The sequence below is a fragment of the Mycteria americana genome, chromosome 16 (genome assembly GCF_035582795.1).
Source record: "Mycteria americana isolate JAX WOST 10 ecotype Jacksonville Zoo and Gardens chromosome 16, USCA_MyAme_1.0, whole genome shotgun sequence".
In the NCBI taxonomy this organism is placed as follows: domain Eukaryota; kingdom Metazoa; phylum Chordata; class Aves; order Ciconiiformes; family Ciconiidae; genus Mycteria; species Mycteria americana.
This window is the reverse complement of record NC_134380.1, coordinates 4,253,598-4,272,429: the sequence shown is the minus strand read 5'-3', so window position 1 is coordinate 4,272,429 and position 18,832 is coordinate 4,253,598. Positions and strand designations below refer to the sequence as shown.

At 35.9% G+C, this 18,832-nt stretch overlaps 1 protein-coding gene across 2 annotated transcripts in view; it reads left to right on the top strand.

Moving 5' to 3' along the window:
* TBCD (tubulin folding cofactor D) overlaps window positions 1-18,832 on the top strand; it is a 133,753-nt gene that overhangs the window by 51,372 nt on the left and 63,549 nt on the right. For both annotated transcript variants that reach the window (XM_075518530.1, XM_075518531.1), the window contains exons 15-16: window positions 4,758-4,914; window positions 14,591-14,648. In XM_075518530.1, coding sequence (XP_075374645.1) covers window positions 4,758-4,914; window positions 14,591-14,648 — 215 coding nt within the window. The remainder of the gene's footprint in view (window positions 1-4,757; window positions 4,915-14,590; window positions 14,649-18,832) is intronic.

The following is an 18,832-nucleotide window of genomic DNA, read 5'->3' as shown; positions in this document are numbered from 1 at the left end:
CCTTTTCATTATACAATGTCTTCCATAAGTTTTCTTAACTAGGTGTTTAGTGTTTAGCACCTGCACCTGAAAGGTGCTAAGCATCTGATTGTTTAAAATCTGTGTTTAAAAAGCAAAATATCTGTGCAACCTGTCTCCAGTATGAGAGAGGAAAAAAAAAAAAAGAAAAATCTGTTGTTTGTAGTGCTTTGAAGCCAGAAGTTGTTTCTTTATTTTCACAAGGCTTGAGCAAAGAGCTGTGTTGCAACCTGCAGTTATGTTGTTAGGTAAGGCAGGGTGGAGCGTAGCAGGTGCTTATTAATACCTCTAGGCTACAGGTAAAGGTGACTGTATTTTCTTGAGCGTTCACAGACCTAAACAGGTGGATATTGTTTTAATAATTAGGTTGAGAGTGGACACTATTTATCCTCTGTTGTTAATGGCAAACTTTTAATGTAGATTTGTGGAAGAAATGGTAATGTTTAAAGCTAAGCAACAATTCAGGTCTTCTTGTTGTATCTCCCTGCCCCCTACTTTTAAATAAAAAAGGCATGTTCATAATTTCAAAAGTAAAAATTTGTCTCCCTTCTTCCAAACTAAAATAAGTTTCTTCTGGAAGTTTTTTTTCTAAAGCTTTTTTATCTGTGTTTTTATGAGAAATGGATGTTAGGTATGAATTCGACATGATCTTAAATCTGAAAAATGGAAGCAATGTAGAGCAGAACAGTACAACACTGTGACCACACTGAATATTTGAGCGGTGGTTAGAATGGTGAATTGAAATTGAATAACAGATACGAAATCAGAAGCTGACTACAAAGCTTTGAACTTCATTGCTGCTTTGTGTATTGAACAAAGCTCTGGAAGAGTATGAGTGTGAACAGTTTAAATCAGATAAAAAAGTTAATTAAAATTAAACTTAGTATTTTGTGTTTAGACTGAAGACGAAGAGTTGCGTACATGAGATAACACAAACACGGAGTCTGCCAAACTATGGATTAGGAAGGTCTTTTATAAGATGTTTTAGTTACAGCGGACTAAACACTACAGATGGTTTTGCCTGGACTGCTCCTTCATGACTTCCTTCAGCCAGGCTCTTAAGACACTGCAGGAAGCCATAGCAGACAAAAACCTGCATTGTGTTTGAAGAACTCTAGGGTAAAGAATGAAGTGAAACCTGGAATTTTTGGTAGTGTTTCTTTTGACTTTTAAAGACCAACAGGAAATCTAATGCTGGACTCCCTTTTTCAAATGCACAAACATTTGTCAGGAGCAATTTTTATGTCGTCTTTCCCATAGTCCACAGTTCACCAGTAAATATTCTTCCAGTGATAGCATGAAAACTTTAACAGATGATCCCTAGATCAGTATTTCTCTTGTTGTTGTTGCACTATTTGTATTTATTTAGCCCTTACTGCTGCATACTTCACTTTGCTTTCCCTGCCTTTCCCACCTTCTAAATGTCTACTTTTGTATCCTTCCTTTGCATCACCCCCCTTTGCTCTCCAGACTTGCAGTCGTGTTGTTTCTCTTGCAGCAGCAATGCTTTGAGTCCCAGACACAGGACATCAAAGAGGTGTGAGTCCAAAGGCCTGCTGTGAGATAATGGGGAAAGCTTGATTGAGCTGCTCAGAGTAATAGTGCTGCTGTTCCTGGCATTTCCTCAGTTTCTGCTCTTACAGACCCCTGGCAGCATCACCTCTGTCTTTGACCCTAATAAGCCAGGTGCCATTTGGTATTGACCCTACTATTTGGGAAATTAATGCCCTGAATTGAAAAAACTTGTGTTTTTTCTTTCATACAGATTATACAAATGTGAGGAGCTGCTTGTGGGTCCTTCTTCCACGTTTCCTTCAGTGCACAGGGAGATGAGAGAGTGCACTCACAGCTGTCTAAAGTAGCTGGAGCAATCACCCTGTGCTGAGGGAAATTTGCAGCAGCTTTGCAAAATTGCCTTTGGCGTCTGTTTTAGTGTTCCTGTAGAACCAGCTAATTCCATTTTTTTCATCAGTTGATGCAGCATTTTTCAAAACAAGCTAGTCAACATTTTTAAAGATTTTTTTAATTGCAGTTTCTTTCGGAACTGGGAAGTGGCCAAATATCCATCCATCTTTGTTGTATCATAGTTCCTGAATGGAAATCGCTTTTCTTCCCGTGTAGTATTTGTGATCCTAATACTCATATCTTGTCCATCCCTCTGATTACTGCTTTGTTTTCTTTAGGAGGTTAAAATGAATTTAAATGGCATTTTAACACTTCCCTTCTCCAGTTGTGGTGCATATTTTTTTGTTTAAAGTAGCAGGCATACAGTGATGAACTGTACATTGAAGTTTAATTATTTTGTGATTATAGCCACTCAAGTATATCCAGGCACAGTTTGTTAATGAAATGCAGTTCAGTGATCCCATTTCTTGTTCAATGGGATCACCTTTTGACAAGTATTTTCTAAGGAAAAAAAGATACATTTGATAAATTTGACACAAGAAAGAAAATGGAGAGAGAAATTGTTTCTTTTTTTTTCTAGAGGCTGTTGTTTCTACAGACGTTATTCATTTATTAAAGACATGCCACCTAGAGAAAGATGTATTCAGATTATATATCTGGATTTGCAGATACCAAAAGAAAGCCCTCTGGGGACCCTTGCATACATATAGTATTTCTTAAACTGTGGCAGTATATTACTAGAACTGTGTAAGAGAATTCTTCTTTAAGTTTTTGGAAGCTCTTTTATCTGTAGAAAAATGTTATTGACTTCTCAGTTTTGATGGGGTTATAAGCATGAAAGTGAGATTCCCAAGTTTATTTTTGTCACTTCCTTATAACAGTACCTGTGTTGTAAGGCCTTTCTGATAAGGCAAATGAAGGTCCCAGAATCTTTACTTCTGTTCCACTACTCTGCTTTCTCTGTTTTCCCCAATATGATTAAAACAACAAAAAAGAAGAGCTGTATTCTACTGCTGTCCCACTGCCACAGTATCATGTGGTTCCAGTGCTCAGCCTGGCCTTGCGCTCTGTGCAACAACGTTTCCTCTGGAGCTCCCTCAACAAAATGTGGCACAGAGACATACGTTATATTGAGGTCTGTGGCTTTTAGGCCTTTATTGGCCAAAACATACTCAGTCCGAAGTTTCTCAGGTTGTCCATTAAATCAGGAAACAATGCTTGATACATGCATTTCTAAGAGCTGCCTTGGGTAAGATAGCTATCGTATCAGTTGATTTTTGGATCATGATTTGTTTCATGAACACAGGTAATGCCACTCTTCTCCCAGAACGAAGCTCTGTGTTCTGGGGTATGTATGTCGTTAAAGAGCTCCCGACACTGTCAGTCTAAGATGATTTTCTAGGTCAGTAAGGAGAAACAGAATATTCTCAAGAATACACAGTATATTATTTCCATTCAGAAGGAGCTTATTCCTGCTGCTGATTTTTTCCAATTCCTGTAACTGGTTGGATTCATCAAGTGTAACATTAATAGTCTGGGGTATAGTTTAGTTTCTGTTAAATGTTGTCCTGTGTTTTAGTGTCCCTCCCTGTCCTTACCATCCGAAATAAGCATGATTGAGAAATAAAAGGCACCTTCCCAGGATGGCTGTAAGGTGCTTTTGTCTTGAATATCTCTACTGGGCATCATGAGAGAGCATTTGCAAATTTGGGCATTCGAATCAATTTAAGTGCATTTTGAGTACATTCTGAAGTGCAGTGCATGATTCCATATTGCTCTTTAGGATGCAAATATCTCCATGTTATTTTCTCACTGTCTAACAAAAGCTGGTATGTAGGTGAAATCGATATAATTAACATGACTGATAGGAGAAAAAAAAAGACATTGACTTTTTTTTTTTTTTTTTGAATACTGTTTTCCTTCATCAAAGGCTTCTGGTCTTGCATTAAATCACTCTGTGCTGGTGAAGAGGCACATAGTCATCACTGTTGTTTAGATGTCTAAGCAGAAATAAGAGTAAAGCCCACCTGTTTGCATTTCTAAGTTATGTTGCAGTTTTATACATATTCTGTCTTCATGATCTGTGCAGTTTGGCAGTGCTGATAGGTTCAAGCTTAAAACTGCATTGAAGTTGCTCAAAAAAACAGCTCTACAGGGCCTAAAACATCACAGTTTACTTGCGTAATGGAAGAAGGATGTTGAACATGTCACTTCGCTTTAAGATTATGCATAAACTGTACTTAAGTCCCTTTCAAGATTGGTATATTGATGATTCAGAAGCATTGTTAGTTAAGAAGAATTTGTCATATTAGGACTCTTACCGTGATAAATGTTGCCTGCTAATAGATGGATACTGGTTCTTTTATTTTATGGTAGTTACAATACTGTATTTCTTAAGAAAAATTTTTCTTCTAGTGATAGATGCTGCTGTAATATTTAAAGTCCAGTACTTTAAAAAGTGGACACTTGAAAATTTTGCATTTTAAAATTACTTTGACTTCTGAACATGTTATCACTCAGTAATAAATGATATCAGTGTTACTTCCTATGTAACCCACTTACTTTAATCCTTATTGAATTATATGTGAAGGAAATAAAAAAATAAACTGCTACTGACAAAGAAACAAAATAATGTATTAAAAACCCCCCTCTTCTTTCTAATCAACTTCAAAATTAGCACGTATTAAGAGCCATGCTTTCTTTTCTTTCAGAACACACAACTTCACCCTGTGTCTTTTCTCTAATGATCACTGGATGCTCTTATACCTTTTTTTTTTTTTTGGTTCACTGTATGGTCCTAATTGTTGCTTTTGTACAATTTTTTAATTTAACAGTTGTTCCTGTCATTTTGAAAGCTCTGACATATGATGAGAAGAGGGGGGCGTGCAGCGTGGGCTCCAATGTGAGAGATGCAGCGTGCTATGTGTGCTGGGCCTTTGCTCGTGCTTATGATCCTGCAGAACTGATACCATTTATTAATCAGATTTCAAGGTAAGTTGTGGCAATAAGAAACTGAGCTATTTACTGTTAATTTTTAAAATCTATTCAAAATTAGGAAGGCGCTAGAAGTTAATCTAATAGTCTAATTCTGTATCTTTTAGAAGTTAATAATCTAGGAGTCTAATGCTCTGTCTTTAGGACATTTAAAATTAGATATTGACCAAAAGTGATACATCCATTTAGGGGAAATACCTTCATGCTTAAAAAGTAGCTGGTGTGTCCCATATAATATGAATGAAATTCATTGATCTCTGGATATTGTTCACCAAGGAACGGATATTTTTGTTTCTTTATGATAATTTTTAACAAAGTTCATTGATTCATGCTAACAGATATGCTGAATATCTTAAAGAACTGAATATGGGTGGGATGACGGTGACATAAACAGTACCGCTGCCTTTCCATGTAATTGTCGAAGTCTAAAACTTCTTCCTGTTGCGGTATGATGCAACTTAACTTTTTGGATTGAGATGTATCTAAATATTCCTTTATCAAGTGTGATGACTTCATTTCCTTCTATTTATGTCATAAGAAAACCAAAGAAAAATCCAAAGCAATTCACTGTAAGAAGATTCAGAGAAATTAGTGGAGGCTTTGGGTGTGTGGGACTGTCATCTATTGTCTGCTTGATTGCCTGCTTTATGGCTAGCTCAGTGAAACAGATTCAGGAAGTTTAAGAAGATTTGGAACCTTAGTGCAGTGGAGGTAGAAATAACAAACCACTCAAATTGGGGAATTGCTTTATGGAGTCATAAAGAGTTGGAAATACTAGAAGAAGAGAAAACTTATGAAGGAAGTTACTTCTTACCTTTTCAGGTGAACACTTGTTTCTCATGATCCAGGAGTTTTGGTACTTTGTCAGATGGGTATTGTGCAAAGAATGTAGCGTGTCTTTACTGACCAGCTTACAACTTGCAAGTTGAGCAGGTTAGGCCTAAAAGAATAAACTACACTTCAGCTCTTCTCTAAATAGCCATTTTGGAGCCTCCTGGTTCTTCTGTACAATTTACAATTTTTGTTTTGAAGTGTTCCAATTCAAAGATTATTTTGAGTAATAAAATAACTTCCAGTTTCTGAAAGTGGTAAGAACTTGAGCTCTACACAGTGATTCTGAATTCTTAGTAACATACCACTTTTGAATAATGGAGTTTTTATTATAAGTAATAAGATGTTTTAGTTAACAAATACATGAGAGGATTTTTTTCCTTTTGATACCTTCCGTTTTTATATATAGAGTACCCCAGTCCAGTATGACCACGGTACTAAACTCTACTTACAGTTGAATGGAAACACATGCATGTACTTCTTTTTCGATCTGTGGTTTCTGTTTCAAAAGGCTTTCAAAAGTAAAGTTTTCAAAAGGTTTCCAAATCAAAATCTGTGATACTGCAATGGTGGACTAGAACTTGGTGCAGCTTTTCACTAAATACTGATGATATTTTTGCAGATAGAAATTGGTTTTACCTTTTTCTTTTTTCTTTCGTCTCATGCTTTTCCTCCCATTTGCTTGTGGGATTCTTTCTTTAGCATTTAGTCTTTTTGTTGGCAGTACACTGGCTGACATTTCAAGGTGTCTTTAATGGATGATTTGCACTGCAAACACAAAGAGGTAGCTTCTAACAGTTTCTTGGCAGACTTTTAGTACAACCATTGATAGCAGCAACCCAGGCATCTTTGATTCCATCGGATGGGTTTTGATCAGTAGTCATTTAGTATTATCTTTCTAAAAAGAAAAAAAAAGTTTGGACTACACAGTGATTTGTGGGCCTCAATATCTGGTTCAATTTCTGGGGACTGCCTTGCTTCCAGATTGCTGACAGAACTATTTCAATCTCATCCAAAAAGCCTTGTTTGGAAACACAGGATTACTTACTTAGCTCAGCAGGTTCCCAAAGAATATGTGACTTTTTCTTTCTTCTTTAAAACCTGTTTTTAAAGTTCTTTGGGGCAGTCTGTAAGCCCTACATATCTATTTTTATTTGTTGATTTTGGTGCGCTGTGCCCTTGCTGGTCTTTGCTGTTCTTCATCCTTGTATCCTCACTTTCCAGTGCTGGTCCTTCAATGCAGGGTCACACAACAGTGTCTCTTATCTGCGTGGTACTTGCTCCTGGGGTTTTTTGAGACCTTGATAAAATCTTTCTAAGAACCTGCTGTCAAATTTCTTAAGGCCAAACGCTGTTTTTCTTCTTTTTTTTTAAGCTGTCATGTCTTTTCTCTGAAGTGAACAGACAAAAAATTCTAAGACATCTTAGCCTTGTGTCTCTGATAAGGCAGTTTCATGTTGTTTTGATGATGTTTCATCTACAATAGCGTAAAGGAGAGGAGTCTTGTGACACCAAGCTGTGCTAGAACATGATGCCATCCACTGTTTCTGGATGACTTTCAGAAAGAGAATGCGGTGCTCCAGAACAGACCTGCTTCAGTTAAGCATGCTAGAAATAGTGATATTTGCCATAGTAAGTTATTAAAGAAATATTGTATTTTGAAGGGTCATATTTAATTCCCTTCTAGCTGAGTTCATGGTAGAGGATATATAGTATGAAATTCTTAACATAAAAGTACCTAAAGATGTGTTTGCACAGTGAAATAATCATGTGATTAATAATCTTGGGTTGTATTTCTATTTTTAATCTAACCACCACAGGTAATGGTAGCAATGAAGACACAGTGACATCCATGACCAGAATGTTAACAAATGTTTCTAGCAGGCTGTTATCAGCTGTGCAGAGTTATTTACTGCTATCTTTAAACTTGCAGGAATACATTTATATTCTTGCTGCGAGCAAATCTTCAGAATGAGTATAGCCATACCAATACTAAAATCGGGATCAAAACAGGTGCTTTTTGTAGATTTGGTCAGCAGCCTTATGAAAATAAATCCTCTGCTTCCATCCTCTGACTTAGTTGAACAACTTTAAGGTTTCTTTTAAGGTCTGGCAATTTTGTTCCTTGTGAAACTTAAAAAAGCCTAAGTGTGAGTGTGTAAGCCTTCTATTTTATCAGAATTCTGATATGTTCTGTTTATCAGAATTTTTCTTCTGCTTATGATGCTTTGAGAAGTATATTTCTTTTACTCCTTTCACCCTACCATGGTGCAAAACAATGTTGTTCTCCATAAGTTAGATGCAAGCTCACCATTTTGATTTTTCATGGTTTGTGATATTTTGTTTTACTGTCACAAAGCTGTTAGTGGGAACTTGTGGACAGGTACGAAGGAGGTTATGTTTCTGAAGAAGCTCCTGTCTTTTAGCTTCCAGACTGTTCTGGAAACAAATTCTTCTTTTCTTTTTAGAAAAATGTCAAGTACTACCCCTGGTAGTAATACCAGTTAACACTGTGGCTATGCCAGCTATGACAATTTCAATTGTTTGGAATAAGTTGGTGGAGTGGAGAGAAACACAGGGTGGACAGCAAGGGGGAAGCTGAAAATTGCCTATGATCAGTTGTGAGGTGGTGTGGTTTGTATATGCTTAGTTTTCTAACAAAGCTGCACAGTATTTTAGCAAATATTAATGCTATATTAAGGCTTTACTTGAAAATCTTTGTAGTTATGTTGGCCAGACCTTTTCTAAATATAATCAGCTCTTGAAGGTAGAATTGCCACTCCAAAGAGAAATGGTGAAAAAAAATATTCAAATAAAGTATGACACACAGTTTCACCTATTGTGTCAGCAAGCCGATAATTACATACAGCTTTTTTTTTAAATCTAGCCTTAGGTGTGTCACTGTTTTACTTAAAGAAGAGTCATACTTCTAGCCACAAGCAAATTGTTGCTACCCTTAAAAAATGCAGAACTCAGCATCTTGAAACAAAGTACATAATATCCATTGTGAGCCGAATTACACAGCAAAATCATCTGCCTATAAAAGAATACAAACTATTAGATTCTTATAGAAAAATAATAAATCATTTACCTGAAAGGAAAATACTACCTCCTTAAAAAAAATGCAATGAGTGATTGCGATCCTGAACTGTTTGCTTTGTCTTGGTGCTAGAAATTGTGAATGGTTTATCCTTCATTCACAGTCTTTGACACTGCTGTTTAACTGGCTGAAGGAACACAGATAATGCTGAACTTGGAGCCTAAGTAGCTGGTTCCTACACTCAGACTCGAAAGGCAAGGTGGTCATCATGGTAGAGTAAGTGCACTGGTGGTAACTAGAACTAGTTGAGTTAAACAGTGAGCTGCTTCATGTCTTCCTACTTCGTGTCATGGCCTTTGACACATGTTAGTGTATCTTGCCAGGAAACTCACTTGGGTACCAAAATACGGAAGAAGTATGCTACTTAAACCTCGTCCTGCCCCACAACCCATTTGGGCTGTGGTACAGTAGTTGCAAATTGAAGCAGAGGGGTAATTTTGTGGTGGGTTTTTTTTTCTCCTTTTCTTGCCTGCAAAGTTGTATCATCATGTAATGGAAAGATTGTTTTCTGTGTTTTCAATAGTCAAGGGACATAAATATTTCACTTCGGACTAGTGAAGAATCACCTTAAACTGCATAAAATCATGTTTTTTTACTAAAATTTATGACAGTGTTTTATAATAAGTATCTGTCTCCATATTCAGTGATAGCTGTTTCTTCTCTGCTTTCTGTTATTTAGTGATGAAATTGTCAGAATATTGAAGTTACAAACTTAGATTGCTGTAGACCATAGATCAGCCCTTTTCCTTCCTGACCTTACCATTCTTCTTGGTGGGAGGGTGGGGGGGTGGAGAAAAAAGATAGAGAACACTTATTAGACATACTCCCCTGAGAGTATTTCTAATAGTTATTTGCTCGTATTTTTACATGTCAGTACTTTTTCCCCATCCATATTTCAGCAAGATACACTTACTCACATTCGCTTATTTATTTTTTAAAGTCTAGTTAAACTGGTTTCTAAAACTTTGCCTGATCTATTCAAACTACAGGACCACAAAAAGAAAATTCTTGGCAAAGTAGATGTAACTTCACTTTTATTGCAGGACAACCTTACTATGTTTTGAAATGCATGTACTGAAGTTGCTATTCAAGCATATTTTTATAAAAGCACTACTTGACTGAGATTTTTTCTCTCCCAGTCTCTACATGCATGCTCTCTTTTTAAGCTTACCTACGAGGAAAGTTAAACATAATTTAATAACTTGGAAATACAGGTAATTTGATTCCTGCCCCCTTGGGTGTGGAAGTTACTGTCTGTAAAGTGGCAGGTGCACACTAAGAAGCTGAGCTGTTTTGTTTGAAACCTAAACAAAAAATAAAAAGGAAAACATACTTCTACTCTATTATACAATTATAGTGAGTAAATTGTTGCTGGCTATCTTAATGATTTGGAACTGTTGCATAGTCAGAATGTAGTTTCATTTATCTGTCATTCAATGGTGTAGGTAATCAATAAAGGAATCGTTATTTAGAAAGATCTAATTGCTATCTCCCGTTCAGCAGAATACTAATACAAATAGTGTGTACAGTGTAGGAGTGCAGGCGGCTTTCTCTTCCCCGCGGTAGTGCGTTGTTTTTGAAGACGGGGGAAAAAAAAAAGAAGGTGTGGCTATGGATGAATGATGTTGCTTGCTCTAGGGCAAGATTGTCCTGCAGAATTGGGGAAATCTGAAGCGTTGCTTTGAGCTACATCTTGTAGCATGATGAAATATTGAGAATAGCTTTCTTCTGTTATGTATTTGAACGTTGCCTTCAGAAGAGAGTTGTGTGCCTACTGCGTCTTGCACTTGTGTAAAGTTATTTCCTGCAGGGGCATCATATGCCTTTTTTTTCTTTTTTTCTGTTTTTTTTTTTTTTTTTTTTTTTTTAACTAGCAGCATTTCTAACTCCTGTTCTAAGCATTTTTCTTCTTGCTCTTCTCTATATGTGTATTTATTATACTGTCATCATTTTACCCCAAAACTTTGGGATTGGATTAACACACTGAACAGTGTAGGACATTGGGTGGCTAGCAGAAAGTATAAGAGCTTGGTGTGAGCTGGGTTAGAGGGACTGTGAAAGTATGTAGTGTAGAAGTGGGAATGGTCACTGCATTTCTCCTTTTCTTCAGACCTTTTCCTTGCCTAGATAAATGGGAGGAAATAAATCTGAGACTGTAGTCTTGAAGGGCTTTTTCCCCTAGCAGTGCTGGCTGAAGCAGACTCTTTTGCTTTCTCCTTCACCTGCGTTGCTCCTGCAGTTGAGCGTAGCACAGCTGCATCTGGTAAAGTGAATGGGGGAGCTTCTCTGTTCTTAAAAAAAAAAGCTAGCAAAAGAAAAATTAATTGAGCCTAGATCTGTTTTCATCATCCAGCTCACTGCGCAGCCATTCCAGTTGGGGTACTGGCATGACTGAAGGCGAAAAGGGCTGTTTGCAGCAGCAGCTCTCAACAGACTCGGGTCTGACTCTGGTCTCGCCTCCTTTTTTTAACTTGCTTGGATTGTTCAAAACCATTTTGCTTGTGATGATTATTATTCCTTCCCTTCCCTAATGTATAGTAGGGAGGAGAGTTTTCTGTCCTGTTACAAGTTAGACTTTTCCCTTTTTTGGGCCCAGGAAGGAAATTTTGGTTTTGTGCCAAATTGGCAAGATGTTTGAGAGTTGGTTTTTTTTTTTTTTCTTCCTGCAGCTTCAGGGTGGTATGCTTGAATTAATAGTAGGAAATTCTCAGAGGTTAGCAATAGGATAAGTTTCTTGCTGCTTGTGACTAGTATGGACTAGAAGTGCCTGCTACAGATAAAGGAAATTCAGGTTTATTGTCTGGTACATCTGGTGCTTATTAGGAGAGGGTAACCTGATATTTCTGTGTTCTGATGTCTATCACCTGGCTGGCCTCTACTCTCTGATTCTTTCTGCCTTCTTGAGGGCAGGTAATGAGATCGGTGTTGGGCTGAGGAAGTGAGCCGCTAACTTACTTTGAGTCCTTTTAACTTTCCCTGAAGCCAGTTAAGTGAGTACTTGGGGGAGAGGGGAAGGGATAGGGAAGAAAGGGAGGACTATTAGTTGAGTGATAGAATTGCAACTTGCTTTTTAAAGTCCATTTGTGTTTATTGTACGCTTAACTGCTTGTCGTGCATACAGGCTAAATATACCTGAAGGAACTACAAAAGGTGTTTCATAGAGATGCAAGATGCAAGCCATTCTTTGCTCTACCTGTTGGTAGTCAGGTGTGGTACATTTCAGGCAAGTCAAGACATGACTCTTTAACTAGCTTAAAAAAATATCCCACTTTGTTTGACATGAACAGTTTCTTTATGTTAGGAAATCCTGGTGGAGTATCACACAAACTCCCACGACAAAGTAGACAGGTGAAGACACCTTAGACATGTTTCATCTTAGGCATGTTGCTTTCCTTGCTAATCCCTGTGTTACAGCAGATTGTGCCTGCATTTTCAAATAGGTATTAACTTGAAAAACTTATTCATGTAGTTTGATAAGTTTAAAATACTTCTGTTAAAAGGATTAAGATAAAACAGTGACTACAGTATGATTTATGAATATAATGGGGCTATGAGGGCAATGACAAAATTCCTGGGGTTTTTTTGTTTTGTTTTTCTTAAACATAGTATTCAGTTGCAGCACTGAGTAACTCGGGTGGCATCACATAGACAGTATGTTGTTTTGCTGGTTTTACTTATACAGGTTTGTCGTAAGGTAACAGAAGAACAAGAAAAAAATGGAAACGTACAAGCTTTACGATTATAAGCTGAACTGTTGTTATATATAATAACCTGAAACTGTTTTCCATTATATTTAATAAACCACATTTAAAATCTAAATATGAAATTCAAAGAGCAGTATTTATTCTCCAGTGATGGTCTTTTAACATTTCCAGTTTGAAAAGACTGCATAATCTTTCAAATCAGTACGTTAATATTTAATATGTATGTCCTTACACTCATCCCTAAGTGTCCCTTTTGGGCCACTGTTGGAGACCAGACAGTGACTTGGAAGGATTTTGGTCTGACCCAGCACAGCTCTTCTGAAATACTCTGTAATACTTAACTTCAGGGTACCTTTGACACATAAGGTCAACGCTCTGGATTCTGAGCTTCCTGGCTTGATGAGGGTTTTTTTGGTGGTGGGTTTTTTTTTTTGTTGTTTTCTCAGAAGAGAGTAATATTGAAATATTTCATAACTGACAAAATAATGTTTTATCTTATAGTCCATATAATTGGAAATGTCAGGCAGAAATTTGCTTCTTTTTGCTTTCCAGGATGATTTTCATCCAATTCCTTAGGTTTGAATGTTCTCTTCTATAATTAAAAGATTTATGGGACTTACTCATATCATTAAAACTATATACTTCTTAAACGTCCTTTTAAAATGATTTTTAAGTTTCTCTGTATGCCAGAGAACAACATTAGCAAACATGGTATGAAGATGATTTATTTGATCCACCACTTTTTCAACAGTTAGCCATGTATGCTACTTCCTAATGGAATGCTTCCTAAACATTTGCTCTTCCAATCGCTGTCGTTTGGATGACCTCCTTTTGTCTTATAATCACCTAATGTCTTTGTGGCAGAGAGGAATTGCTCGTGCAAGTAGCAATACAAAAGCATTAACTGTCTTTAGAACAATTTATTGGGGTTTATTTTAATTTCATTCTTGCTTTCTGTCTCTTGTTTTCCTTAATGGAGATAAACTGAAATTACAGAGGCAACATTGATTGTGCATTTCAGTGAATTTTAACACCACAGTATTCTTCACTGTAGGAAACTGATAGCCACTACCCAGGGAAGTTTGATATTATCAGTGTAATTAATATCTTTATGCTAAAGCAAAGCTATCGTGGATTTACTTTTCAGCCAGTATTTATTTCCTGTTTTGCCTGGAGTCAATAAATAATGTAATGAAGAGTTTCAGAGTTTGAAAGGAATAATTTTCTGCTTAAATGATTCTCCTGAAGTGATGTTTATTTGTCACTGAAGTTAATTGAATGCTGGAGGTGGATTTCTAAAGCTGTAGACTTCGTGTCCTGGGATATACTCTCTCTCTTCTGTTGTGTAGCACATCTTTTAAAAGCAGTTCTTTTGAGGTAGAAAAATTAAACTGTGCAGGGTTAGCAGACTTCATGGACAAAGAAACAGTTTCGTATAATCATGCCTTTGTATTTACAGGTCACCTTTTTAAGACTGCTTTGCAATTTATCTTGCAGGTCACTTTTTAGCAGGATTTGCATATTGTTTTCTGATTTTTTTGTTACTTACAGGATGTGATTGTTCTTGTAGAGATAGCTGCAAGTTTCCATTGCTTAACTTTCAGTTTTGCTTAAGCCTTACATAAGACTTGCTGTGCATTTGGCTATTGAGAAACTGTATTTCCAAGTTTTAATTTAAAATTGCACTGCATGAGTCTCACATTAGAGGTGATACTTGTGTCCAAGTTTTAAACTCCTGCTATATTTAAAATAGAAAACCTTTCCATGCAGTTAAACGTATTTGCATACTCCTTAAATAGCTTTGATACAGTAGGATGGCAGTTGTCTGTTTATGCTATGGAAAGTCCACAGCGAACTAGAGAAATGAGGAAGTACATGGTTATTCCAACTCAAATTTTAGTTCAGGCTTGTATTTGTAAATAAGTAGCTCCTTAGAGTAAATGCTGCGTGTTCTGCTTAGAAGTCTAAATGTTGAAATTATGGCGTTAGACATTTCTTCTTATTTTTGGTACTAATACTCAATATTTTATTTCCTCAGTGCATTGGTTATTGCTGCAGTATTTGATCGTGATGTTAACTGCAGAAGAGCTGCTTCTGTAAGTTATCACATTCTAGCTTATATGTTTCTGTTTATTTTTGTTTGTTTTAATTTAATTTGATAATTTGTAGACTTAGCTATGTAGAACTACAGTATATAAGCAATATATTGTGTTGTGAGCCAAAAAGTGCTTTTTTAAATCCTTAGAAGTATGATGTGAATTTAGATTTTAAATTATATAATCCACAGATCCACATCTTGATTTATGGCCACAGTTCACAATCTGCTGTATGGTTGTCATGATGGATAAGATAAAGTCTCTAAGAAAGAGCTATTTAGCATTTTCTAGTCAAATATCAAAGACAAAAGGGTCATTCATAATATACAAACACTGTATCTTTTTCAAGTCACCAAGCTGGTAAGTTTTGTAAAGTTACACTTGTATAATTGTTCATCAACTGTTACTCTGTAATTGTGGTAAGTTGAAAATTTCTAGAATAGTATCTCCCCTTCAAACATATTTTCAGTTATTGTACAAAATTCTTTCTGTAGGACTGGGAATTTTTAAAATAAAGTGATAAATTAATTAGGCAGATATTGTTATCTGGTTAATAGGACTGACACCAAAGTATATTCTGTGGAACCTTTCTGTAGAAAATATTTATGTGGTTGAGAATTGAAAAGAATGCGTGATTGTTCTTAAGGGAATTTAAGGAGGAGTGGTTATAGAATTTGAGAAGAAGAAATAATGGACATCTTACCTTTGAGAATATAAGTCAGTGTGTTGTATATATTGAACTTGCTTTCTTAAACAAGCAAACAGAAAAAGTAATGAGTTGTCTGTTTTAGCAGATAAAACAAATTATCTTATGCAGATGTAAAATAGATCACCCTATAACTGTGTTAACTCAAACACAGGACCAAACAATGTCTGTCAAAGAACCAGGTGTCTCTATTCCTAAGAATAAACTTCACTGTGAATGTATTTAAGAAAAAAAAAAATAGGATGCTATCTGGATAGCATCCTTATTTTTTCTAGCCACTCCTCTGCGTGAGAGTTTAAGCTGTTGAATGAAGCTGCAGCGTAATTGCTGGGAAAGTGAGTCAGTTGCTTGTGTAATCATATCACAAATCACTTTGTCTAAATAGATTAAAACCAAAGCATGGAAGCTAAGATGCTGTAGATCGCTGAGTACTGATATATTCTTTGCATACTGTAGAACTAATGAATATGAGCAATGCTACTTTCCCCCGAACTTCAACTCCTAAATTTGAGAAACTGTGGAATTTGCTATTCTTGGGTAATTTAAGTCACTTGATTCAAATAAAATCCTTAGAGAAACACAAAGGTAGCTTTGCTTTCCTGAGAACTGCATAAAACATTAAGGAATGTAGATGGTGAAAAGTGAATTATTTATTTGCTCTATAGGAATTGTCCTAGGAATCACTGGTAACATGTATAAAGAGGAGAATTCTTTTTAACATGATTGCCTTTACAAGTGTACTGCTTACCTTTAGTGACTTCATCTAATTGTCATGTGTAATCTTCATTAGGTTTCTACGCTTAAACATAAACTGATAGTTTGACCGTGAAATATGGTGCTAAACCAGATACATTTACTCATGCTATAAGCTTAGTGCAGATTGTGCTTCCATATTTCAAGTGAGTACAAAATACAGTACATTTTCTCCTCGCTTTCCTCTCTACTTTAAACCAAGCTATCGAGCATTCTGCAATTCAGTTATCTCCAGTCAAATTAATTTTTTCATTAGTACACTCTAATTTAGAGCTCATCAAAATTTGGAACTGCTGTTTTGATGGATAGTTATGAAAGTACCGAAACTTTATTTCTTGTTTTAGAAAGGCAGGCAAAGAAATATTTTGTGTTTACTGGGCATTACTACAATTTTGAAGAAAAATACCTGGGAGTCCTAATTATTTCCAATCATTACTACAGTTAAATTCATATTTAAATAAACAACATGTTTTACTAGATTTTCCATCTATTACAATATGCAATATATTATAATGCAGAGCACCAATAAAACAAAATAGCATATAGAGAGATTTTGAACCCTGAGGTTAGAGAGAATAAAACAAGACTCTTCTTTTGAAGCTCCAAAAGCATTCTGAGCTGACTTGTGCAACTCTTTCATGAATAATCATTATAAGGAATAATCACATGAATAAGTGATCTCGGATTGGACTCCATTCAGCTTTGACATGTTAGAGAGGGTTTTTTTTCCTCTTGGTTGGTTTATAGTTTTTAAAATAATGACTTAGAGAATGTTTTAATACTTTTTCAGTTTTTGTGGGAACAGCAAAGTATTCAGGTTACAAGGCTAGTTGGTCATCTTGGTTCTGATATCATGGAATCTTTAAGATCTTTGCATCAATTTTTCCCTCTTGAGAAGGGGATTGTATGAAAAATGATTATTACAAAACAATTGAAATATTTGGCATCTTTTAGGAATTTGCAGTTGTTTGAAAGTATGATTGAAATAGTAACGTTTTCAGTTATTGAAAATCTCCTAAGTGTTATGAAGAAAAATCTTTTGTGAAACAATAAAAAAGTGCTAAAGGAACAAGCAGGGGATTCTGTCAACATTAAATGAGCTGTAGAAAATTGCCTTTTCACTTGGATGAACAATATGTTTCATTATTTTCACATTTCTATTTTACTTTCTCTCACAAAGCTTTAACAGAATATTGTGGGGATGGTTTTCCTTGTAACTTCTTCTGTGCAACGTACTCCTTTACACCCAGGAAAAATAATTTACCATATCACATTTTTGTTGCTAAAATTGGGATTAGATGCTGTTCTCCTAGAACAGTAATGTGTTTAAGTTGTCACAGCTGGAATGTGCATTGTTGACAAAGCTTTCTTAAATCAGTGGTGACATTTTCCAAATATAACTCTAAACACTCTAGGGTTCTGTTTTTACGTTCCTTTGAGGGCTTTTTCCGTTTTTGTTTGAATGTCTTGGTTTTCATTGTAAATTTCCCCATAACTGGCAGAAAACTTATTTGCAGAAGAAGCACCTTTTAGCTTTTTTTCTTTTTTTTTAAATGCACAACAACAATACTGAAGCTAAGAGAGGTTCGTGGTGATGCATGCAAACCTCCCTCAACCTAAGCATCAGCTGTGAAACAAGTTACTATACAGTTTTAGTCTGCAACAGGAAAATTTTCTAGCTACTGACTTATATATACAGGAATTTGCTACTAACCATATTTCTTGTCACACTTTTATGAATTGTAAATTCATAACACAAGCATGAGAGTCTATAACACTGATTATTTTTCTCCAAGGCTATTAAATTGAAATAATGGACAAATATATTTATAGTAAGGTAATACTAATATCTGTCTTTGTAAGCAGTGGTTAAAGTCGTATGCTTTTTATAGATAAACTAATCAGGTGTAAATTAACATGTAAATTAGATGTTTAGAATACACCAGATGAATGCTAAGTATTTTTGCCATGCTGCTGCACTATTTCTTAGATCTTCTTGATTGTTTTTCTAAGTAAGTTAAAAAATGAAATGGTGATAGAGTGGTGGAATTTTAAAATTTCTACATTAAGTAAACAAACCGTGTGAAATCTTTATGTACAATAACTGTTTTGCTGCAACATTGTCTATAGGCCCCTATACATCTTTTCCCAATGATTTTGCCACAGTATATTTCAGTCCTGGGCCTACGGATGTATTGTAAGAAGAATAAAACTTTCCCTGGTTTGAGACCAGATTCACATTGTTTGGATATCAAAGTCTCTGATTTAAAAAGAAAAGAAAAAAAAGGCTTTACAGATTTTGTATCATTAAGGCACTTGTCTGAGCAGTACCTTTTTAAAAGAAATTGTAATGCAGTGATTAAACTATTAAATCCCTTGGATATGATAGTTCAGAGCGTCATCCTTGCTGAAACATCCCTATGCTGAGTAAAAGGGTCTCAATAGCATAAAAGGGGATCTGAAGCTATTGTGTATGTAAAAAGAAATAAATGATGCAGGGTGACATGAAACAATGTCCTGGCAAATCCTGGCTGGAACGTATGTTGGTAGAGAGGTAAGGAGTGAAAAAAACCCATGTCAGAAGCTGGGCTACAGCATACAATAAAGAACAAGCGTAGGGCATTGCTACAGCTCATGTTCCTCTTCTGGAAGGCTGCTTTATGTGTTGCCCAAGGGTGTATCTACACTGCCGCCACTGCGGAGGATAGCCCATGCAGTTCTACCC